This window comes from Panthera leo, chromosome F3, assembly GCF_018350215.1.
Source record: "Panthera leo isolate Ple1 chromosome F3, P.leo_Ple1_pat1.1, whole genome shotgun sequence".
NCBI classification, from domain to species: Eukaryota; Metazoa; Chordata; class Mammalia; order Carnivora; family Felidae; genus Panthera; species Panthera leo.
This window is the reverse complement of record NC_056696.1, coordinates 44,650,535-44,674,331: the sequence shown is the minus strand read 5'-3', so window position 1 is coordinate 44,674,331 and position 23,797 is coordinate 44,650,535. Positions and strand designations below refer to the sequence as shown.

Sequence of the window (23,797 nt, the reverse complement as noted above, 5' to 3'; positions counted from 1 at the left end):
CGGGGCCACGGCATGGCAGCGGCTGCCAAAGACGACCAGGGAGCTTCGGGACACAGGCAATGACACTCTGCCAAAGGAGCCTGGCTTCGAAAGCCCGTCCTGGGGAGCCCGAGGCAGGAGGAGTGTGCTGTGGGAGAGGTGAGCAACCAGGCTGGGCAATGGCAGCCACTTTATGCCTGGTGCTTGTTAAAGTACCCCAGACTCCAGAACCGACAGGTCGAAGGATGTTCAAAAAAGAATGGGATCACAAAGCGTCAGAGGCAGGAGGCTGCAGAGATCATCCAGTTCTCTCATTTTGAAAAAGGGGTAATAGTGGCTCAGGTGGGGAGAGATAACTGTGGCCTGAGGTCCCTAGTGAAGAGCGTGGACTGGCCCTCTGACTCTCTGCTCAGTGATCTTCCCGCTGTCTGTACTCCTCCTTGGTGGGAGGCTGAGATATGAAGCAGGCACTCCTGAGCCTGACTTCTCTAGACACACCAGGCCTCCAAGGGCCCTTGCAGCCAGAATGGGAAAAACGGCAGCCAGCAGACCCGGGACTCCAGGCCCAGGGCTGGGCTGTCCCTTCTCCACAGTCCTCATAGTCCAGGGCAAGTGGGCAGACAAATACCGTAAATACTTTCTCTACACACTTCTTTCCTGTTCAAGAACCTACAATAGACCTCCACTGGCCATTTTATTGGGGTCCAATCTGCCAACTGGACCTTCTAGGACCTCCATGCATTCTCTCCTCTCCTTTCCACTCCTCCACCCTGCTCTACCTTCACTCTGGGATATTTTCCATTTTTTTCCCATTTTGACTATGGCTTCAACAAACATCACCAGCATCCCTTCCCCCGTCTCTTCAGTCACAACCCCCTTTTCTGTCCCTGCACAGGACCTCCCAACTCAAGGTATTCTCTTTCACTCTGGCCTTAAAAGCTTTACCTCTTCCAGGAAGACCTCCACGATTGCCTTTCCCCATATCTAGTCTTTCTTTACCCAACCATCCTATCACCTGGGAAGAGCTACCTCCTGCAGGGGAATGTGGGCCCCTCTGTGCATGGGGCCACATCTATCCCTGGACCCCCTTTCTGTGCTCTGAACAGAGCTTTGAGGAGCAGTGCTGGTGCCCCTGCAGCCCCTTATCTCTACCAGCCAGGCCAGGGACTCTGTTCCTGACATCTGGAGACTCTCCTCTGCCTCCTCCCGCACCACTACCACCCTATCCGCCCCATCATCAGCATTGCTGCTGCCAAGCAAGGGAGCGGTGAGTCAACCCACTGCTGGGAAACTCCCGGGACCTTCCTGAAGATAAGGGCCAGGGGGTGTGAGGGGTGGGGATATCAGGCATGTTCACGCAGTTTCTGCTCCTTGGTCATTACGTGTTTCCTTCTGGTGGGGAAGGCTTTCCTGGCCTGCAGAGCCCCCTTCTCTCAACTGTACCATAGCCCCCATGCCTTCCAAGATTCGGGGGGCTGTGCCCACGGCTCGGAAGTGCTCCGGCCAATGGAGTCCTCCTGCTTCTCATCTCCAGACTCTTCAGCTTGGTTCCCTCCTCCCCTTCTTCCCAGTCTCCTCACACCTGGCCCATCACCCCTAATTAGCCCAAGTCCAAGGAGCGGTGGGCATGGGGCCCCAAGGCAGGGCCGGGGGAGATGAAGAAGGTGAAGACAGAGACAGTAGGAAGAATGTGGAGGATGAGACCACCCGATCCCAGCTCTGTCAGGTCCAGGGGGATGCCGTGCTGCTCTGGGGCTTGGAACCTGCTGAAGCAGTGCCCCCATCGGCCCTTCCTCCCACCCCCTGCAGTGTCTGGGTAGCAGGGGAGGCATGCACAGTCACCTAGCAGGGTGGGGGATGAGGGACAGGGCAGGAGTGCCCCCTGCACGCCTGGATGGCAGGGAGGGCAAGAGCTCTGGGTGTGGGGAGGCGAGGGGCGTTGTTGGAAATATTGGGGGTGAAGAGCAGGCAGATAGAGAAGGGCTGAGGGGTCCGAGCCAGGCTCACACCTGCAGCAGCCCACCCTGCCCTGGGTAGGACACCCACCTCTCGGTGCCCAGGCTGCTGCTGAGGAACAGGAGGGCCATCCGCGTGACCTCCAGCGTCCGCCTGCATGTGGCCTGGAGCATCTCCCTGCCGAGGGGTGCTGAGTCAGAGCTCTGTTCTCCCCGGGGACCGAGAGCACGGCACCCGCGGGAATGGCCCCCGGACCATGAGGCTCGCCCGCTTTGCCCTCCCCATCCACCCTCGGGGTACTTACACGAACCAGTACAGCCCCCGAAGCATTAGTTCCTGCCCGGCCAGCAGGGCCCGCGCCAGCCACAGGGCCTGGTAGCCAGCGCCCAACACGCTCTGAAACACACAGGAGGCAGTGGTAGGTTTCCCACCCGACCCCCTGCGCCACCCCTCCCTGCCCCCCGGGCTGCCTCTCACCTTGGCAGTGCTGTAATCCGCCTGCAGATCCACTTTGGGGAAGAACTTGGGGATGTCCTGAGCGGCTGCAGACAAAGGCCCTGTCTGAGGGGGTCTGGACGAATCCTAAGTTCCTCTTTCCTCATTCACCAGGCACATCCACCCCCACCCCCTCTTCCATCTCTAGCTTCCCACCTCACACAGAGCACCGCCCCCCCAACCCTGAATAAATGCACTTTATGTGCTCCTTTACAAGTGCAGTCTCTCACTGCCCCCTTGTGTCCTCTTTGGAGAACTGCAGCCTTACATCCAAGGTCCCAGATGGGCTAAAACCACCCTCATGCCCAGGAGTCTCAAGGTTAATTCTCCTTTCCAGCATTGGAGACCCTGAGGAGGATGGGACCGGCATCATTCAAATGAGAAGGAATGATACTTTTTCTAGAACTTGGAAGACAAAGCTCTGGGCCCCTGACCACCTTTCCTTCTCTCCATCACCTTGGACTCCTGCTTCCTCCAACCCAAACTATCTGAGGCCTTCCCACCGACTGCAGAGATTGTGGAAACATATTAAATCCAGATCCCCCTGTTTCGACTGAAGTTTCTTTCACAGCTCCGTGGCCACTGCGAAGCCCAGGGAGGGAGGTCAAGCCACCTGCCTGAGTCACATGGCATTTTAGTCACATGGTGTAGAATTAGAGGCCAAATCTGCCTTCTGCACCCTTTGGGTGCAAGGAAACACCCACAGAAACATTAATCGATACCTTGGATCGTAAACCCCTCCCCCTCGTAGCAAAGAAGAGCCAGCCTGAGTGGCCCTACTCACGGTCCCTGAAGGCCAGCCCCTTGGGGGTCTCGCTGGCCATGCTGAATAGGGTCAGGGGGCTGCTTGCTGTCGTGTGGGCGATGTGCTGCGCTGAGAGGCTGGGCTCAAGGACACAGACGTGACCCTCAAAGAGGTACTCCTGATGCTGGGGGGCCACACTGGTCTGCTTGTACACGGCTTCCAGAAAGATGGCTACCCTAAACACACAAGGGAATTAGGGGGAAAGGGGGAGGGTAGGAAGTGTCAGTAGTCAGGGTAGGGGTCCAGGGGACCCAAACCCCAGCTAAGTCCTTATCCATGGAGAAGGTCAGCTTTTCAAAGGGAGGGACCGGGTGACTTCCTCTCTTATCAAGGGTGGAGACACAAAGGTTGGAGCTCATGTCTTAGGGTGGATGGAGACAGTGGGAACAGAACACAGGAGCTCCAATACCCAGCCTCTACCTTTACACCCCTTTCCTGTAACCCTCCCAGTAAAATTCACCTAGTCCTATAAAATGCTCCAGAAATAAAGGGTTCAATGAGCAGTACTTCTGGAAAACACATTGCCAACACACGCACACGCGCATGCACACATGCACACAGGTACCCCTCAGATTTCTAATGCACATTACCATCATAGAGATTGCTGAATCTGTGGAGTCTAATAGCAAGGAAGAACCTTTTTACTTCAACTTTGTGGAACTAGTATTCTCCAAACTAGGATTGGACCCAGAAGCTCTCCTATCTAAATAGCCCACACAGTGCCGCCTGGGATACACTCTTCTGCTTGGGTAGAGAAGGTTCTCGGGCCTCCGTTGCTTACTCACGTGTTGTGGGCGTGGATGTAGACGTGGTGCAGGACCGCCTGGGACAGGGAGAAGACATGGACAACAACTCGCTGCAGGATGTCACTGGTCTCCGCAAAGAACTGGTCGAAGCCCCAGCACTTGGCCTGCTCCACCTCCAGGATGTTGGCCAGGATGGGCACCAGCTGGCTCTGCAGCCCCCTGTGCCCCAGGACACGGAGACGGTCAGGGGGGCCCAGGTCCCAGACTTGTCCTCTTGGAGTAGGTAATAGGGCATCCCCTGAGAATGTCCCCAAGAGCTAGGACCAAGGCGGTGGGGCAGGGTGGGATGGGGAGGAAGAGCTGGAAGAACCCATTCCGGCATCAGGATGGAAACAGTGAGGCGGAAAGGGAAAGTCGTATGCCCCAGCTGACTGCATGCCAGGGGCCTCCGAGGTAGGGCGGGACTCTCAGCAGGGGTAGGTGACACCAGCCCAGACTCCAGTCTGTCTGCCCCTCCTGCAGGGCCCCACTCACATGGACAGCCGGCAGGTGACGGGGAGGGTGTAACTCCACTCCAGGGGCCCGTTCTCCCGCCTCTGAGTGCCTGCGATGGCCCCGGCCGGCTTCTCCGTGGTGATCCGGTACCTGGGGCGAGGCGGGACCAGGTCAGCGGGGCTCCTGGCCCATCACACTTCACGGGATGGCAAACTCAGAATGGGGGGCTCGGAGTGTTGGTTCCCATCAGTCAGCCACTCCGAATTAGCTTGGAAACGGAATTTGAGAGTCCTGGCCCTCAGCCAACAAGATTCCCAGTCAGGCTCTCTGCCCCTTTCCACTGTCCACTTCCTCCACCCCCTTACTGCACATCCCCCGGTCTGGCCGGCCTCGGCACTTCTGTCCTCGCTGTGCTCCACAGACCCTCCCCTCCCTTCAAAGTCCCGCCTTCCCTGACAGCCCCCGCCTGTCGATCTCCTTCCCCTTGCCCTCACCTAATCCAGGTTCCACACAGCTGGACCCCTGAGCTGAGGGTGGGTGTTTCGACCTTCCCACGAATCTACCTTAAACCTCTTCTGCTCTGAGCAGTGCCCTCAGTGGGAGCAGCCACCGACTCCAGCTACTTCTGGAGCAGCCGGCAGGAAACCTGGGAAGGCCTCCCACAAGGGATCGGGGCCTGGGTCCTTGCCCCACCTTTGCCCCTGGCAGGTTCCACAAGCTTTGGAGCCTCTGCTGAGATGGGGAGCCACGCGTGGAGGGAGGCTAAAGGGAAGCACTGAGCTAAGATGAGGGACCGTGATCATCTCCCATCAGTCAGGGCAGGGCTCAGCTTCCTGTTTCATAGGCTGGTAACAGAGGATCGGAAAGGAGTCTGGGTGGGGGTGGCCCAGAGGAGGACCACAGAGTGAGAGGTGGAGTAGGAGATACAGCAGGGACCAATGGGGGAAGGTCCAGGGCCCGTCCCTTCTCATTCCCTGCCCGTGGCCCACCGTACATCATCTCCTTGTTGCGCCGTGGTCCACCGAAGGGGACAAAGGGCAGGCTGCCGGTGGCTGCGTGGTACAGGGTTACCCCAATGCTCCAGAGATCCACGGTCACCCCAAATGTCTTCTGCTGGGGCTTGCGAAGCACTGCCCGTTCATACATGTCAGGGTGCTGTGAAAGGGAGAACGAGAGGGCAGCCACGGAGACGTGGGTGGGCAAGGGCCGGAGCCCCATCCATCAGACCTCCTTCCACCACCTTTGGAAACTATCAGAACCATCTCCTTTGTCATTTCAAAAATGGGTATGGGGGCATCTGGGTGACTCAGTTAGTTAAGCATCCAATTCTTGGTTTCGGCTCAGGTTATGATCTCACGGTTCATGAGTTCAAGGCCTACATCGGGCTCTGCACTGACACTGGAGCCTGCTTGGGATTCTCTCTCTCAAAATAAATAAATAAGATCAATGAAACCAAGAGTTGGTTTTTTGAAAAAATAAACAAAATTGACAAACCTCTAGCCAGGCTTCTCAAAAAGAAAAGGGAGATGACCCAAATAGATAAAATCATGAATGAAAATGGAATTATTACAACCAATCCCTCAGAGATACAAACAATTATCAGGGAATACTATGAAAAATTATATGCCAACAAATTGGACAACCTGGAAGAAATGGACAAATTCCTAAACACCCACACCCTTCCAAAACTCAATCAGGAGGAAATAGAAAGCTTGAACTGACCCATAACCAACGAAGAAATTGAATCGGTTATCAAAAATCTCCCAACAAATAAGAGTCCAGCACCAGATGGCTTCCCAGGGGAGTTCTACCAGACGTTTAAAGCAGAGATAATACCTATCCTTCTCAAGCTATTCCAAGAAATAGAAAGGGAAGGAAAACTTCCAGACTCATTCTAGGAAGCCAGTATTACTTTGATTCCTAAACCAGACAGAGACCCAGTAAAAAAAGAGAACTACAGGCCAATATCCCTGATGAATATGGATGCAAAAATTCTCAATAAGATACTAGCAAATCGAATTCAACAGCACATAAAAAGAATTATTCACCATGATCAAGTGGGATTCATTCCTGGGATGCAGGGCTGGTTCAACATTTACAAATCAATCAATGTGATACATCACATTAATAAAAGAAAAGATAAGAACCATATGATCCTGTCAATCGATGCAGAAAAGGCCTTTGACAAAATTCAGCACCCTTTCTTAATAAAAACCCTTGAGAAAGTCGGGATAGAAGGAACATACTTAAACATCACAAGAGCCATTTATGAAAAGCCCACAGCTAACATCATCCTCAATGGAGAAAAATTGAGAGCTTTTTCCCTGAGATCAGGAATACGACAGGGATGCCCATTCTCACCGCTGTTGTTTAACATAGTGTTGGAAGTTCTAGCATCAGCAATCAGACAACAAAAGGAAATCAAAGGCATCAAAATTGGCAAAGATGAAGTCAAGCTTTCGCTTTTTGCAGATGACATGATACTATACATGGAAAATCCGATAGACTCCACCAAAAGTCTGCTAGAACTGATACATGAATTCAGCAAAGTTGCAGGATACAAAATCAATGTACAGAAGTCAGTTGCATTCTTATACACTAACAATGAAGCAACAGAAAGACAAATAAAGAAACTGATCCCATTCACAATTGCACGAAGAAGCATAAAATACCTAGGAATAAATCTAACCAAAGATGTAAAAGATCTGTATGCTGAAAACTATAGAAAGCTTATGAAGGTAATTAAAGAAGATTTAAAGAAATGGAAAGACATTCCCTGCTCATGGATTGGAAGAATAAATATTGTCAAAATGTCAATACTACCCAAAGCTATCTACACATTCAATGCAATCCCAATCAAAATTGCACCAGCATTCTTCTCGAAACTAGAACAAGCCATCCTAAAATTCATATGGAACCACAAAAGGCCCCGAATAGCCAAAGTAATTTTGAAGAAGACCAAAGCAGGAGGCATCACGATCCCAGACTTTAGCCTCTACTACAAAGCTGTAATCATCAAGACAGCATGGTATTGGCACAAAAACAGACAAATAGACCAATGGAATAGAATAGACCCCAGAACTAGACCCACAAACGTATGGCCAACTAATCTTTGACAAAGCAGGAAAGAACATCCAATGGAAAAAAGACAGTCTCTTTAACAAATGGTGCTGGGAGAACTGGACAGCAACATGCAGAAGGTTGAAACTAGACCACTTTCTCACACCATTCACAAAAATAAACTCAAAATGGATAAAGGACCTGAATGTGAGACAGGAAACCATCAAAACCCTAGAGGAGAAAGCAGGAAAAGACCTCTCTGACCTCAGCCGTAGCAATCTCTTACTCAACACATCACCAAAGGCAAGGGAATCAAAAGCAAAAATGAATTACTGGGACCTTGTGAAGATAAAAAGCTTCTGCACAGCAAAGGAAACAACCAACAAAACTAAAAGGCAACCAACGGAATGGGAAAAGATATTTGCAAATGACATATCAGACAAAGGGCTAGTATCCAAAATCTATAAAGAGCTCACCAAACTCCACACCCGAAAAACAAATAACCCAGTGAAGAAATGGGCAGAAGACATGAACAGACACTTCTCTCAAGAAGACATCCGGATGGCCAACAGGCACATGAAACAATGCTCAACGTTGCTCCTTATCAGGGAAATACAAATGAAAACCACACTCAGATATCACCTCACGCCAGTCAGACTGGCCAAAATGAACAACTCAGGAGACTATAGATGCTGGCGAGGATGTGGAGAAACGGGAACCCTCTTGCACTGTTGGTGGGAATGCAAATTGGTGCAGCCACTCTGGAAAACAGTGTGGAGGTTCCTCAGAAAATTAAAAATAGACCTACCCTATGACCCAGCAATAGCACTGCTAGGAATTTACCCAAGGCATACAGGAGTACTGATGCATAGGGGCACTTGTACCCCAATGTTTATAACAGCACTCTCAACAATAGCCAAATTGTGGAAAGAGCCTAAATGTCCATCAACTGATGAATGGATAAAGAAATTGTGGTTTATATACACAATGGAGTACTACATGGCAATGAGAAAGAACAAAATATGGCCCTTTGTAGCAACGTGGATGGAACTGGAGAGTGTGATGCTAAGTGAAATAAGCCATACAGAGAAAGACAGATACCATATGTGTTCACTCTTATGTGGATCCTGAGAAACTTAACAGAAACCCATGGAGGAGGGGAAGGAAAAAAAAAAAAAAAAGAGGTTAGAGTGGGAGAGAGCCAAAGCATAAGAGACTGTTAAAAACTGAGAACAAACTGAGGGTTGATGGGGGGTGGGAGGGAGGGCAGGGTGGGTGATGGGTATTGAGGAGGGCACCTTTTGGGATGAGCACTGGGTGTTGTATGGAAACCAATTTGACAATAAATTCCATATATTGAATGAATAAATAAATAAATAAATAAATAAATAAATAAAATTAAAAAAAAAAAACAACCCCACATTGGTGTGGAGTTAGCCCATCCAGAGCATTTCCATGTGCCCACTCTCTGTCCTGGGGAAAGTGGTGATCAGTAGTGCCCCATCCTAGGTGAGGATCACATCAAGGAACTAATTGCACAAGGGAGGCCTGGGGCAGGGGGGCCCGGCCAGAGGGGCCCGGGCAGGGACACTTGGGCAGGGAGGCCCAGGCAGGGTACAGCATCACCTTTTCCATCTTAGAGAACAGAATAAATTCTTCTGGTTGGGGTGCAGGGGTGACAGATACCCTGCCCCACACAGGGGGATTGAACAGAGCCCCTATTCAACACCCGACTCACCAGGTACTCCTCAGTGCCATAGACAGAGACAAACTTCTCATCGTCATCCAGCTCCCGGGCGGCCCCGAAGTCCGTCAACTTATAGATGCTCTGCCCCTCCTCCCCCATGAGGCGCATGATGTTTCCAGGCTTGATGTCGCGGTGGACAATGCTGTTTTCCCGCAGGTGGTTCATGCCGGCCACTGGGGATGGAGGGAGGGCTGCTAGCTCTCTGGCCAGGAACAGCTCAGTGTGTGGGGCTTCTTTTGGGGGAAAGGACACCCTTGGGTCCAGATAGAGAGTTCGCATGGGCTGACAGAGCCACAGGAAAAGCAGGAGGACAGACATGGGCACAGGGCAAAGGAGGGGAGCCCAAAGACACGGGTGTTGAGGTTCCACTGGGATTCCCTAAGAAATTAAGAAGGATGGTGTCTCTGCCTCCCCAAAGATGGCATCCCCCTTCTTGTCTGATTTATTTTTAAAAATTGTAATAGGGGCACCTGGGTGGCTCAGTCGGTTAAGTGTCTGACTTTGGCTCAGGTCATGATCTCACAACTCATGGGTTCGAGCCCTGTGTTGGGCTCTGTGCTGACAGCTCAGAGCCTGGAGCCTGCTTCGGATTCTGTGTCTCCTCCTCTCTCTCTCTCTCTCTCTCTCTCTGCCCTCCCTTGATCACCCTCTCTCAAAAAGTTAAAAATTGTAATAAAATATACCTAGCATAAAATTTAGCATTTTAATCATTTTAAGTGTAAAAACCCCGTGGCATTAAGTCCATTCACACTGTTGTGTGACCATCACCACTGTCCATCTCCACAGCTTTGCCAATGTCCCAAATAGACACTCTACCTATTAAACAATCACTCTGCATTCCTCCCCCTGCCCCCGCCACATGCCATTTGACTTTCTGTCCCTATGGATTTGACTGTGACTTACTTCACTTAGCAGTGTCTTCTAGGTTCATCCACATACAGCATGTGTCAGAATTTCATTCCTTTTTAAGGCTGAGTAGTACCCCATTATGTGTATATACCCTATTTTGTTTGTGCATCCATCTGTCCATGACGTGTGGGTTGTTTTCTTCTCATGGCTGTTGTGAATAACACTGCTATGAACTCTGGTGGACAACCTGCTTTAAGAATTGTTTTTAGGCTAGTGGGGCGCCTGGGTGGCTCAGTCGGTTGGGCGTCCGACTTCGGCTCAGGTCATGATCTCGCGGTCCGTGAGTTCCAGCCCCGCGTCGGGCCCTGTGCTGACAGCTCAGGGCCTGGAGCCTGTTTCAGATTCTTTGTCTCCCTCTCTCTCTGACCTTCCCCCGTTCATGCTCTGTCTCCCTCTGTCTCAAAAATGAATAAATGTTAAAAAAAAAAAAAAAAGGAATTGTTTTTAGTCTAGAGTTTTAGACTGCTGATTAGCAGGAATCAGATATAGTAAAAACGTTGGGGTTGGCAAGCATAATTCGTTCCGGAAACATGCTTGTAATTCAAAGCATTTGTATATCCAAGCAAATTTCGAGAACCATTGGCTCAGTTGTGATCATGTGACATCTGGCATCCGGGCCACTCGTATTGCAAGATGTCGCTCGTGTATCAAGTTAAAATGTATTAGAAATGTTTGCTTGTCTTGCGGAACACTCGCAAAACAGGTCACTCGCAATCCAAAGTTGTACTGTACTTGGATTCTGTCCATTCATCAGTGTCTGTCCTGGACACCGGACAGAGTCTGTCCTGGTCTGTGAACGGAGAGGCTCTTAGGGACAGAATGTCTTCTCTGTTTGGCTACTTTTTTCAGAAATGCCAGACCCTCTGGGACGTCGCCTTCCCCTGAGGGCTGGGCCTGGGGCTGGTCTGAGTGGGGAGGAGGGAAAGAGGGGGAGACTTCCCGGTGGGGGGTCAAGGAGGGGCTCACCCACACAGCGCAGCACCACCAGAAACTCCTCCTCCGGCAGCCCGAAGGCGTTCTCGGGGCTTTCGAGCACACTCAGCAGGCTCCCACCGGAGCAGTACTCCATCACCAGCACCTTCTGCCGGCTGCCCCCCTGTGGGTGAGACGGAGACAGGGAAGCTTGGGGCAGAAGGCAAATGTCCCCTTCCATCGCTGTGTGAGGAAGCAGCTTTCTCAAGAGGGAGTGACTCAGCCTAGAGCCAAAAACCCCCCTTCTCTAGGTCCCAGCTTCTGGCCTGGCCTTCCCTCCTTGGCCTTACAGTGACCCCACACACCTGAGCCCAAGATTACCTTTTCCAGGAAGCCCTCTTTGATTAGGCCCTACCACCCACCCTCACTTTCCCCGCACATCCCACCCCACATTCCTTACTCCACCCTACAGGTTGCCTCTCTGGCTGACCTGCTGACAAGCATGTGACCACGTCTCCATGATTCTGTGACCTGAGTCTTTCCAGCCTGTGTGGGTCAAGGACAAGACCACCTCCCTCTGACCAAGCACTGGACCCACCGTCTCCTCCACCGCAAAGAGCTTGACGATGTTCTGGTGGTTCAGCTTTCGCAGGACGTCAAACTCCCTCACCTGCACCTCACGGGGTCGCAGGTAGCTGGCGGTGTTGAAGACCTTCACGGCAACCAGCTCCCCGGATTTCTGCCGTGGGGGGAGCGGGTAACGTAAGTCCCACCCCTGCCCGGGGAGTACACCCGCCCCCAGCCCTCCATGTAGCTTCCCCCGACCTGCCTGAGACCAGAGATGAGCAAAGGCAGCCTGGTTGGGGGTGGGGGCTCCCAGCTCCCACCCAGCTCCTTCCTCAACCCAGAGGGAATGAAGCAGGTCCAGCGCTGGTTGGGGACAAGGGCTTGGCGCACCAGATAGCCTGCAGGGGATGGTCTGTTGTTACTATTACCGTTTCTGTTGGCAACAACCACAATGGCAGCTACCACTCCCTGGTGCCGGTAGCAGAGCTGGGATTGGAACCTGTTCTGTCTGACTTCACCTCTTGAGACAGGACGGTGCCGTGTGTCTCATACAGTCAGTACAGCGCTGCGACAAAGGCAGGGCAAATCCAAACAAGTCCTACTTCCCATCTCTGCTACTCCTAGATTTGCTGCCACTTCCCCGGGATGATGGCTTTGTGTCTTCCTCTCTTTCTCTCCAGTCCCAAAACGTGCTTGACGCAAGCTGCTAATCCCTAAGGAGCCTTTTTCAGCTCCCCACACCTCTTGCCAAAGCTGTAGTGTCCCCCGGCTCCAGAGCATGCAGGACAAAGTCCAGAGGCCTCTGCCCTGCTGCCCAACAAGGTGCTGACAGGGCCAAGAACTTCACGGATGCGGGGGCCTGGCCAGGGCCGTGTCCTACCTTGTTTCGGGCCTTGTACACACTGGCAGTGGCCCCCTGCCCCAGCAGGTCGTCGGTGTGCCATAGGTAATTGACAGTGCTCTGCATCTCCTGCCCCTGGCTGGCTGGCCGTCTTCTGCCTAGAAAAAGAACATGCAGGGGTCGAGCATTCCATTCCTGAACTGGGGTGGCCACTTGGGTGGCTGTGCCCAAGACCATCCCACAAAGGGTTCCGTGTGGCCATTCCGGGGGCGATGGAGGGGGGGGGATGGAGGAAACGTGAAGCACAGAGAGGAACTTCTCCGAAAAGAAGTACAGCCCCCTCCCCCCCGCCACCCCGGGGCCCTCAGCCCTCAGCCCTCAGCCTGTGCCTGTCCCACCACAGGGCACTCTACTTGTCCTCACTCCCCATCTTCTCCCACCACCTCCCCAGATGGGCCATTCTGCAGAGGCGAACCTTTTTCTCTGTCACCTCTCCCAGGCACTGAGAATTCTGGGGTTTTGACATCCAGGCCTGGGATTGTCCCAGGAAGCAGAAATAGTGCTTGAAGGAAGGGCCCCAGGTCAGGCAGCATCAACCACACCACCACAAATCTCCAGGATTGCAACATGAGCCTGGAGCCCTTCTCCACCCACTCGCCTGGGCCCACCACTTCCTGCTGCTGTGAGCTAACAGGCGGCCAGTGTGGCCAGGTCAGCGCCGCTCTGGAGAGGAACGACACATCCTGCTGCCGGCAGTGTGTGTGAGGATGCGCGCATGTGTGTGTGGGAAGGGGGTGGGGAGGCGGCGAGAGACCAGCAAATCCAAGGGCTCAGGAGCCCCGGGGACCATCTGAAACCCTCTCCAGCTCCATTGCCCATCTTTGCTCCCGTCCTGTGCTTTCAAGGCCAGTTCCTCTAAAGCAGCTGGGGCCAGGGAGTGCAGCCTCAGAAATTAAACTCAAATTCTCTGAAAAATAGGCTCAGGTCTGGTCTTAACGGGATGACTGGGAGAAGGAACGTGAGAAGGGCCACTACCTCTTAAATACTCTCTAATAAGGCTGGTCTGGACAGGGTTCCTTCCTCTTGTAACATCTGATCAGTTCTCAACCCTAGGGTCACCATGCCTGGAATCCTACAGTTCCTTAGCTTTCTTTGAGCCTTCTCTCTATAATCTTTTAAAAAATGCAATTCCTTGAGCAAGAGGCCACTTCAAGAGACTCAGTGGCCAGTTCCTAGATTCAGAAAAGGTACCCAGTGTGTGCATTTTGCAAAAGCAACGGAGATACAGAGAGACAATATAATAGCTCATCAGCTTGAATGAATTGATCAGGTAAATCCCTTACCCCCTCACCCCCGGAGGCTGAGGAAAAATCATGATGCCGGCAGATCTGGGGATGTGAAGCCTGACAGAGCACACGAAAAGCAAGGCCAAGGGGTCCAGTCTGGGGAGCTGGTGGGTGGCAGATTTCACTACCTTCATAATCCTCCCCAGGCCTGGTCCCCAACATGGGCCCTGGTGCTGGGGCAAGGTGCAGCTGAAGACCGAGGGAATGCACAGTGTTGTGCAAAAGGCAGAGCCCTGGAAGGGCGCGTGTCCTGGGCTCTGCTCCTGGTCCTGCCAGGGCTGTGCCTAGGAGCTGATGGGTGGTGCATCTGGTTGGCTGCGTGTGCACTCGCCCCCCCCCCCCTCAGGTGCAGGGAAAGGCTGCTGTCCTTCGGAGTTGGTTGGATGAATGAGGGTGGGTGGTGGAGCCTGGGCGCCCATTGCCCCACCCACTGTCTGCACTCGGTGGGTCGGTCGGTCATCCTCCTGGGGACTACTGCAGCCAAAAGCACTTACCCAGTGCTCTGGGCCGCTGTGGATCAGCCAGAGACTCTCCGGGGCGAGCGTCTGTTATGTTTACTGTCTGTGGCAAGTCCAGGAGCCGAGCTACACCGGAAAGAGGAGGGCGGATGAGAGGCACCCCTCGGTGCTATGTGATTCTCAGCCACCGTCAAAGGCCACCAGCCCCAGCCCTTTAACCCTTTCCTGTTTGTCACCCTCCCCCACAGGGCTGGGGGTTTCCAGTCCATTTCCCCAGCAGCTCCGGGAGACTTTCCTCCCCACTCCTGGGACTTGGGTCAGGGAGAAAGACCCCAGGTTGGGTGAGGGCAGGCGGCAGGAGCCAGGCAGGAGAAAAGTATGGAGGCAGAAGCTGAACAGGGGTGGCCGGTGTTGGGAAGTAGAGCCCAGAAAGGGATCGGGGGAAGCAGATGGCAGCTCTCCCCCATGCCACAGCCCTCCCTGCCTCTCTCTCTGGACTCCAAGCAGTCCTTTACAAAGGTGACCGCCAGAGAGGCATGCAGGGCACTGCCGGGGGGACCCCAGAAGCGGCAGAGAGACCCGGGGGGGCGCTAAGGGGCTGGGAGAGCCTCTGGCTATGTGGCAGCACCCCTGCACTCCACTGAGTGCTGCCCTGCGGCTGCCCCGGTCCAGTGGCCCCTGTGGACTCGGCACACTCACCCCATCTCAGCTGCGGTGGTGGTTTGCAGGCTTGTGGAAGAGCGTGGCACCCACTGAGCTTTCAGCACGCACTGTCATCCACAGGCTGTGCGCATAACATCCTGGTGGCCACGGCCCCCGGGGACCCCCGAGGCTGGGCCGGCTGCGGGGGTGGGGGGGGCCTTGCCCCACCCCTGGAGCTGGGAGGGCGGGGGCGTGGGTGGGGGGCAGATGGTGTCCTCTCCAGCTCCCTGCAAGGGGACACTGCTCAGCTCCGAGCCAGCCGGCCCTGCTCTCTCACACTTCCTGATTTGGTTCTTTCTCTCTCTTAAAGGGACAGAGGCAGCTGGGCTGCAGCCACCCCCGGCAGGAAGGGGAAAGGATGCTCTGAGCTCCCAAGTGGAGGTGGCGGGACCGGAGTCTGAGGCACAGAGAGGCCTGAAACTGAGGCTGGGCAGTTTTGGTGGCCGCAGGGTGCCCTCTGGGCATGCGCCATTTGCGGGAGCAGGGAGCTCCAGGACCTGGCCCAGAGTCCACGGAGCCGGTTGGGCAAGTTAGCCTGGGAAGGCAGAGTCCCCACACCCCCGAGCCCCAGGGAAGTCTAGGACCTGTGCCTAGCCACTCCAGAAGTCGGGTCTGACTCATCTTCCCAGTGAGCCTGCAGAGGCCCAAGAGCAAACACTGGAACCCATGTTATGCCCTCCAGGGTGACCTCGAGCACAGCCCACATCCCTTCCCAGTTTCTTCAGTCAAGGTTAGTAACATTTACTCCATTGGTTGTGTGGACGACTGCTCGCTCGGAACAATAGGTATACAAATGCCAGGGAAAACTGGAAAGCGCTTTACCAACTTCGAAGGCATTGAAGCCCACACACCTTTGGAAATTTGCCCACGATCTTCAGACACTGCTGGGGCTAGAACATAGGTGTGTCAATGTCCCAGTCAAGATTCAGTGCCCTCCATCAAATTTCCTAGGAGACTGGAGAGGTCTGCAACGTTCTGGTCGACTCCAAGATGGCAGTTGGATAAGAAATGGTTAAAACCAGGAAATTCCATGTTTCTATAGAATGTTGCAGGGACTTTCCCATGGCCACACCTGGTGGTTTCCTCTGGCAGTCCCACCCCTAGCACAGTGACACCAGAACAGGAGCCCAGCTGAGAACCGCCTGGGTGCTCAGATAGATACACCTGCTGATAACCCCGCAGCCAGAGGCACTGCTGCCGGGCCTGCCCGGAGGCCCTGCCCTGCTGGTTCACTGCAGAACCAGGAGAAATGTTCCAAGACCCTCTCTGGCTCTCCGTTCTGGATTCACAGCCCTCCACCTGCCTGGCATGTGGGAGAATTGCTCTTGGCATCCTCTGACGAGGTGGGGCCAACCGAAGCCTTTCATTGCTGATGCAAGAACCCCACCCCCACCGCCTGCCCCCTGACCCTGATTCTGTTAGACTTGGCGTCTGCTCCCTCTGGGTCCCCTGAGTGACTGTCATGAGCAGAGCCCCCTGCTGGCCCATATGGGACATGTACCTCTGATGAGAAACCAACCTTTGTTGTTTTAAGCCAGAGGTTTGCAACATTAAGCCAGCCTATCCTTAAAAGTCTACCCATTTTTTCCTGATGAACTTGATCAGTCCTTGCCAGCACCCTACTCTTCTCTCTCCGGCAAGCCCAGTCTGTCTTGCCCAGTGTCTTAAGCAACGGTCGGTCGGTCGTGTGGGACCTTCCCTAGCGGGAAGCTGTGGCACTGTGTGATGAGGGCACGCAGGTGAGACCCAGGCTTCTCCCCAAGTGCCAGGGTTCGGCACGCATGGTGAATGCTCTGAGATACACATGTCAGCTGGTGATCTGGTGAACCTGGCACGAAAGGGGGGCAGCAGAGAGGGCGTGGTCAGGAAGGCCTTGCGAGGAGAAAGCATGCTTGCTTGACCAGACTTTGGAGGGAGGGGAATGAGGCAGAGAACTGGGGGTTGGAGGTAAGGCATTCCAGGCAGTGGAAACAGGTGCAGGGGCACAGAGAGGTGAGGAGAGGGTGACTTTCTGGGGACACCACATATGGTAAGGCTAGAGAAGGGGGGAAAGTGGGGGATGGGAGGTGAACTGAAGCCCTGTGTGGTGACAGGTTTCCTTGTCACAGCATCCTCCATGAGGTCACATCTTCTGTGTGGACAAACTCTGGTCCCAGTGGGGCAGCATGGCCCGTGTTTCATCGGTGGAGAGGGGCAGGAGGTGGGAGGAAGGCTGTAAGAGGCCACAGCACATTTTCTTGAGTGGCTCTGAGGAGTCATAGAAACACAAGTGGCAGTTGGAAGGTAGGACAAGGACCAGAGGTGGGAAGAGGGGGGTCTTTGACAGCAGCTCAGCAGCTGTCAGGGAAAAAACTCACCTCTACCCTCTACAAAGGGAGTCCGAGTGTGTAGTGGGAGGGGCAGGGGCTTCACGGTCCCAGAGGTCGGAGCCCTCCCTCCACCGCGTGCCCCGCGCCACCTGCCACGGCCAACCTTCCGTCTGTGCCGTCATTCCCCCTCTCCCGCACGCTCCTTCTTCCCATCCTACTGGGTCTTGACGTCACCCAACCTTCCTCATCGAATTGATGTAAATATCTGTTGCTTTCTCTGCCCCTGCATGGCTTGAGCCTGTCACAGCCGCCTCCCCTGCCCGGCTCCCTAAAGGAAAGAAGGATGAGGGCGGGAGGGCACGTGGGAGAGGACGGCAGTGCGTACTCACCGTGTGCCAACACTGATGAAGGGCTGAGCGACGAGGTCTCAGAGCCCTGCTTCTTGCCACCCTCGTCGGTCAGCTCCCGCCATGAGCTTTGGGTGAGGAAAGAGGGCCTCCGCGGCCGGATCGGACTCTCCTCCCCCAAGTAGTGGGGAGAGAAGCCGTGGGAGCAGCACCAAGCCACCGAGAAAAAGTGAACCCTGTGCCACCGGGTGCTGTCTTTCTGGGTATGGAAGAATACTTCACTCGTTCTCTGGACTCTCCAAGCCTCCTGCTCACCACTCCCTCCTACCCTCAGCTGAAGCCCTTGCCTTAAGCTTCACTGAAACACAAGAAGCAATCGAAAGGGAGCCCCTTCATCTTCTCGCCCCCACATCCACTGCCTGCCTTGCGTCACGCTGCCTTCCCTCCAGTGAGATGGAAGCGCCTTTTCTCGCGGCCACGGCCAGCCCCGACATTTGTCCTCTGTGACTCACCCTCTCCGGCACATTCCTTCTTCTCATCCTACTGGATCCTGTTCTTGAGCAAACATGCCTCAGAGATGCCCGTGCAAAAACAAACAAATAAACAAACAAACAAAACCAGAAACCTGGTCCCTGCCTCCCTCTTGATGCTCCCATTTACGACAGCACCTTGACATGAGTTGCCAAGACTTCCTGACTCCGCCTTCCCTTCCCAGTGGCTGCCCAACCCACTCTACTCTGACCCATGTCCCATCTACGGGATGAGCTCCGGGTCACCGCAGAACGACTGCCGCTCCAGCTGGCCTTGGGCAGCCAAGCCTCCCTTCCCGTTGACACACGTCCTTCACTTGGCATCTGTGACACTGTGCTTTCCCAGTCACCGAACTGTCACTTGCTCCCTCTATCCGTCTTCTTTGCCAGCTCCTTCTTCTCTACTGGGTTTCTAATTATTGGGACCTACTTTTTTTCCATTTACACGCTCTCCTGGGAACCTCGTAGTTTGAGTATATCCATAATAAAATACGTCCCAAGTTTCTTTGCAGGCATCATCTGTCCCTAAAACCCCACATTCGTGTATTCAGGAGTCTGTGTGATATTTCTACTTGGGTGTCGAGCGGTCAACTCTCCCAGGCCCTGCAGAAACCTTGATTGGCTGTACTACTCCTTAGCCAGGCACTAACTACCTATCACATTGTTTCATTTTCGGAGTAACACTTGGCCTCTTTATCTGTTCTCCCTCAAACTGGACAGAAAACTCCATTATCTGTTTCTCCGGTTCAATACTTTATACAACAGTGCTTGACACACCGCGAGGCTCAGCGTTTGTTGACTGACTGATGAATGAGTCTTTGGCACACGTAATATGCCAGAGTTGATAACCCCAGAGTAAAAAGAAGCTTCATATACCTATTGAGACCAACATTTAGAGTAGATAATCATTAAGGCCATTTCCCAAATTCATACCCACCTGGTCTCCTTTTTTGGTCTCTCTCTGGGTGGAATGGGTCTGTTTTCAACTGTGTTCATGGTCACTAGCTGCCACCAAGCTCCCATGAGAATATATAAGATGAATTAGGGCACCGCCCCAAATGGCCCACCTTTGCCTTTTGGGCTCTCCGAAGAGGCTCCTTGGTCCTCCGCTCACAGCTTATAAACCATCTCCATCTCACAGGTCACCACCCACACTCAGGAGAACTCACCCAGAGCACAGGGTGGCAGGACAGCCTCACCTTGACTTACCTAAGACCAAGGGACCAGCAAGATAAGCTCAAATGTAGCTCTATTATTAAAAAGAGGGAGGTGGGGAGGAGAGACAACAGGCTGGAAGGGCATGAGACAGACGGAGGTGACGGGCCCGAGAGATGGAAAATGTCCAGGGCTCAGGGCAGGAGTCCTCAACACTGGGGATCCCCTTGGATGAGAGATTTGCTCCGTCCCCAGGGGCTTCTGGTATTGGAATAAGTCCAATAAAAATAAGTGTGGGCCCTAGGATGCATTTTAAATTGTTACCTTTGAATAACTTCACCCTTGAGCTGATGATCTGCTAGAATCAAAATCTACAGGGGAGAAAGCTTTTCCAGTATGCCCCACCCCTGTGCTCAACACCAGCAGCACAAGCATATGGGTCGGGTCTTCTCCCAGAGGCAGGGGGCATCCAGGGTCAGAATGATTCAGGGCTTTGCTCGGGGAAGAAATACAACAACCTTCAGTCACTCTTGGTTGTGGCTGGCAAAAGCCGCAAGCCACCTGACAGGCCCCGCTCCTCCAAGTGGGGAAACCTGACCAGCGATAGAACGGAGAACCGTCCTCACTGAAACCAGGGTAGGTGGATTCTGGGGAGGAAATGGTTCTCATGGCAACAGACTGCGCCGCCGTGATGAGCTGGGAGGCTTTCTACAAAACTTCTTAGGGCTCAATGGAAAGGCTGGGTGGGGTGGGGACGGCAGGACGAGAATCCACATTCTAGATGCACCTGGCTGTGCTTGCTGGGAGGGAGAAGATGGTTGGCTCCCGAGCTCACGCATCTCTCCTGTTGCCAGGCAGGGCTCCGTCAGCACAGACGAATCAAATTCCCTCCTGGGCAGCTGGACTCCTGGATTGGAGATTTCAGGGAGGGGAGAAGGGATACGAACGGCAGCCTCGAAACCTAAAAACGTGTTTTATTTCGAAGTTGTGCTTTGGATTTTCCCCAATCCAACATCTGTTGAGTGACAGTCTCAGGTTCACACAAAGCATCTCCAAGCATACATACAATATTCCAGTTATCAACACTATTGTAAAGAATATGCCATCTTACACAAACGTGACATACAAGTCAGACGCCACAACATTGCAATTCCCTGGAAGATCTAAGCTTCCCTTATGCACGTGAAGTACACACACGCTGGCCCTTCCAGTGGTCTGTTCGTCCTGTTGCTGGCTTCGTCTCTCCTCGTCTCCTTGGGGAGAAACCAGGGCGCCCTGAGGAGGTTGGCTGAGACCAGTGTTTCCAGTTTCCAGGCTGCTGGCGGCAAACTCCTCTCTTTTCCAAATTGGGATGCCGGTGGCCCCACCCCACCTCTGTTCCCCAAAGACTGACCCATCAGAGTCCACACCAAGAGAAGGATCCATGCCTCAAGGGGCAGAGTGGGGCTCTCTGAAGCATCATGCTGGTTTAGGCAAGCAGATCGGAGGAAGACTGGTCTCCCTAGGCCCTGGATGGCCAGCTCCTTTTGGCTTCTCGGTGTAAACATCACAGTGTACAACCTCAATTCCAGTTGATCGCAAGGAGCTCTGCCGAGGACGCTCCTTCCGTGGGTTCCTAGTCCCCTGGACAGGTCCATCTCACAGGTGTCAGGAGCACCAGAGAGGGGAGGACAACTTGGCTCCCAGAGCTGGGGGTCGTAGGTGGCCACTCACACACCGTCCAGTTCATGATGCAGATCAGCAGATGGACACTGACCAAGGGGATGGTGGACACAAGTCATGTCCGAGGGCTGCAAGAGAAATCAGGCAGGAACAACAGAATAGGCCCAAAGCTTTGTCATTAAGAAAGCTTCGCTTTTCCTTTCTCAGACAGGAGTGCGCTGGAGGGAGGGGGTAAAGGGCAGGTATGGGTACCGATTCTGATCAGTTGGATCAAAAAGGAATGTAAAGTGAAGGGTGGGGGTTCCATGCTCATCAAGGAAACAGATCCTTGGTTTTTATGAAAGCCCCTGTTGGCTTAAGACCTGCGTGAGTCCAGGTGACAGGCGGGACAGGCCACGAAACCCAGCAACGAAACCCAAGAATGCAGAGGACCGTGGGTTACCTCTCACAGACTGACTCGCTTTACTCAAGGAGCTCTTCATTTCTCCTTTCTAGCTCTTGGGATAGTTTTTCTGGGGTTGCAGGTTATCTCTCCAATAATTAGCGATTTCCCACAAAGCTCTCCTTTCACACAGAAGGAGGAAAATCCTACCACTTCCTGCACCACCAACTGCCAACTTCAAAATGTTGGTCCAAAAAGAATCTTCTAGGCTAAACATAAGGAAACTCGGATTTTCCCATCTGAGTGGCAACCCACCACCTCTCCTGACCTATAGAAAATAAGGCTAAAAGTGTGGCTTTAAAAGCAGAAAACAGAGAAGAGGAATGAGCTTTAGCTTTAGCTCAAGTATCTGTCTGAGACTCATGAACCTGGGTGTGACTGTCCTCAGCCCTGGTACCGCTAGGAGAGCGTGAAGCTAGGGGGGCCGGAACCGGGGGCACCAGGTTTGGAGACCAGATTAAAGTATGCAAGGATAGATATCATTTCTACTTTTTGGAGAAGAACCAGAAGAAAGGCCAAAGGAAGGCGAACATACTCAGCATCCAATTATCTATTTTGTTAGATTCCAGCCTCGGGAAGACCTTAGAGCCCACGGGGCCAAAGCTCTCATAGTTGTCTTTATTTGGATAAAAGAAAACAGGTTTTAAGGAGTAATGTCTCTCTTTAATCTAACCAGGGCTCTCCAAGCCCTTGTTGGTCCCTGAAGAGAGATCTTGTAGAATAACCAAACTGGGGGGCGGGGTGAGGGGGAGGTGAACGTAGGATATGTTTTCGTTCGGGAACAATTTGGGGGCTAGCAAAGCTGATTTTAATTTTTGAATAGGATCATGAATTTTGTCTTAAGTGTCCAAAATAAGTGTGAGGAAGAAGGGCCCATTTCTCACCTTTTCCAAACCTGCCTTAAACACAATAAACTCTCTCAAAAGACTCTTTACCCTAAAAGATATCAGCTATAAAACTGTATTATACAGGAAAATGTCTTAAATGGAAAATGGCCCATCAGAGACAAAGACAGGAACTCGAGAAATGTCTATACATTCAGAAAAACTTTAGAAGTTCTATAAAAAGATTGGGCTGTATTTCTAGAGGATGGAGGAGAGCAAAAGCAAACACCAATGACCAATTCACACCAATAGAGAGAAGACAGAGAGAAAGCCCCAACCCCAAACAGATTACAGGATCGGGTCTCATCCTGCTCAGTTTTTTATGATGGAGAGATTTCAAAGGCTAGGTTCTCTGGCCCAGACAGAACAAGATTTGTAACGGAAACAGAGACCCCTGGTGGCTGTTGTGTGAACTGCCACAATAACTTACAAAGAGACTGGTCTAGACCAGGAGAGGCTACACATGCCAGAGACTAGAAAAACGTGTGTTGTGGTGTGTGTGTGTGTGTGTGTGTGCGTGCGTGTGTGTAAAACGAAGAATGGACTATATATGGTTCTCTATAATCAGTACCCAAAACAAGATGCCACTGAGTGCTGGCTGTCGGTAGCCAACCATCTGGTCAGGCATCCCCTGTGTCTAAGGGGACAGAGACTTGAGCCCGTGTCCTCATGACTCGCCTTGCCAGATTTCACAGTGACCCGATAATGGAAAACTCTAACTCTGGCTAACCTAAGAACAGTATGTACTGCAGCTGGCTGGATTACGACAACGGGGGGAAGCAGAGGGCGGTGGGAAGGGCAGGGCGGGGTGGTAACGAGGGCTTCATTCTCAAGGTTTTGGGTGACGGGAAGGCTAATTCCTGCAAGAACAACTTAGAATCTAATTTTCAACTGAAGTCCCCAAGCTAGTTAAATAGGAAGATTTTTAATAATAGTCCCTCCAGTCCCTTTGTCTAGAACAATTAAATTACATCCCTCAGACAGTACAAGACTTGTCAGTGGACTGTGAGGAAGATGATGAGTTGACACCAGGGCTAGTGGCATTTGTTTTGGGGAAGACAGTGGGCTTGGGTCGCGTGGCTGGCGGCTTGACTGGGGCGGCCATCTTGATGGACTTGACGGGCCGGAAGGCGCAGGCGATGTCCCCAGCAGTACTGGCACTGCGCTGGAAGGCGGGCTCGGGGTCCTTGAGGAGCTGGGTGTGCAGGGGACTGGAGGGCTCCGATGTGGGGGCCACCACTGGGGAGGTTTTGAGGGGCTCCAAGGTGTCCAGAACCACATCGGGGGTGTGCTTGACACTGCTCTGCCGCTCTAGCTCCCGCAGCTCATTCAGGGCAGAGTTCATAGTTGCCTCAATATCCTGCAAAATAGGAAAAAGGAGGAGGTGAGGCACATGTCGGGAGAAGTCCCCAGGAATCCTATTTCAACGGCACAGGCCAAATCACGAAGA

At 53.0% G+C, this 23,797-nt stretch overlaps 2 protein-coding genes across 15 annotated transcripts in view; both read right to left on the bottom strand.

The window, feature by feature from the left end:
* IKBKE (inhibitor of nuclear factor kappa B kinase subunit epsilon) overlaps nucleotides 1-15,216 on the bottom strand; it is a 29,832-nt gene extending 14,616 nt beyond the window's left edge. For 2 of the 7 annotated variants that reach the window (XR_006198804.1, XM_042925152.1), the window contains exons 1-13: nucleotides 15,016-15,207; nucleotides 14,353-14,442; nucleotides 12,552-12,670; nucleotides 11,595-11,843; nucleotides 11,159-11,288; nucleotides 9,275-9,456; nucleotides 5,471-5,631; nucleotides 4,516-4,626; nucleotides 4,021-4,200; nucleotides 3,215-3,411; nucleotides 2,413-2,477; nucleotides 2,240-2,331; nucleotides 2,026-2,112 (exon numbers count right to left, since the gene is read on the bottom strand). Coding sequence is in view for 6 of the 7 variants with exons in the window: in XM_042925152.1 (XP_042781086.1) it covers nucleotides 2,026-2,112; nucleotides 2,240-2,331; nucleotides 2,413-2,477; nucleotides 3,215-3,411; nucleotides 4,021-4,200; nucleotides 4,516-4,626; nucleotides 5,471-5,631; nucleotides 9,275-9,456; nucleotides 11,159-11,288; nucleotides 11,595-11,843; nucleotides 12,552-12,638 (1,541 nt within the window). In the remaining variant the exon portion in view is untranslated. Of the gene's footprint in view, nucleotides 1-2,025; nucleotides 2,113-2,239; nucleotides 2,332-2,412; nucleotides 2,478-3,214; nucleotides 3,412-4,020; nucleotides 4,201-4,515; nucleotides 4,627-5,470; nucleotides 5,632-9,274; nucleotides 9,457-11,158; nucleotides 11,289-11,594; nucleotides 11,844-11,933; nucleotides 12,070-12,551; nucleotides 12,671-14,352; nucleotides 14,443-15,015 lie in introns of those variants that run through there. The other 5 variants (XM_042925156.1, XM_042925153.1, XM_042925154.1 and 2 more) reach the window with 5 other exon arrangements.
* Nucleotides 15,217-20,316: 5,100 nt separating this feature from the next.
* SRGAP2 (SLIT-ROBO Rho GTPase activating protein 2) overlaps nucleotides 20,317-23,797 on the bottom strand; it is a 233,808-nt gene continuing 230,327 nt past the window's right edge. For 5 of the 8 annotated variants that reach the window (XM_042925631.1, XM_042925632.1, XM_042925633.1 and 2 more), the window contains one exon: nucleotides 20,317-23,707. In XM_042925631.1, the coding sequence (XP_042781565.1) occupies nucleotides 23,324-23,707 (384 nt within the window). In that variant the 3' untranslated portion in view covers nucleotides 20,317-23,323. The remainder of the gene's footprint in view (nucleotides 23,708-23,797) is intronic. The other 3 variants (XM_042925639.1, XM_042925636.1, XM_042925637.1) reach the window with 3 other exon arrangements.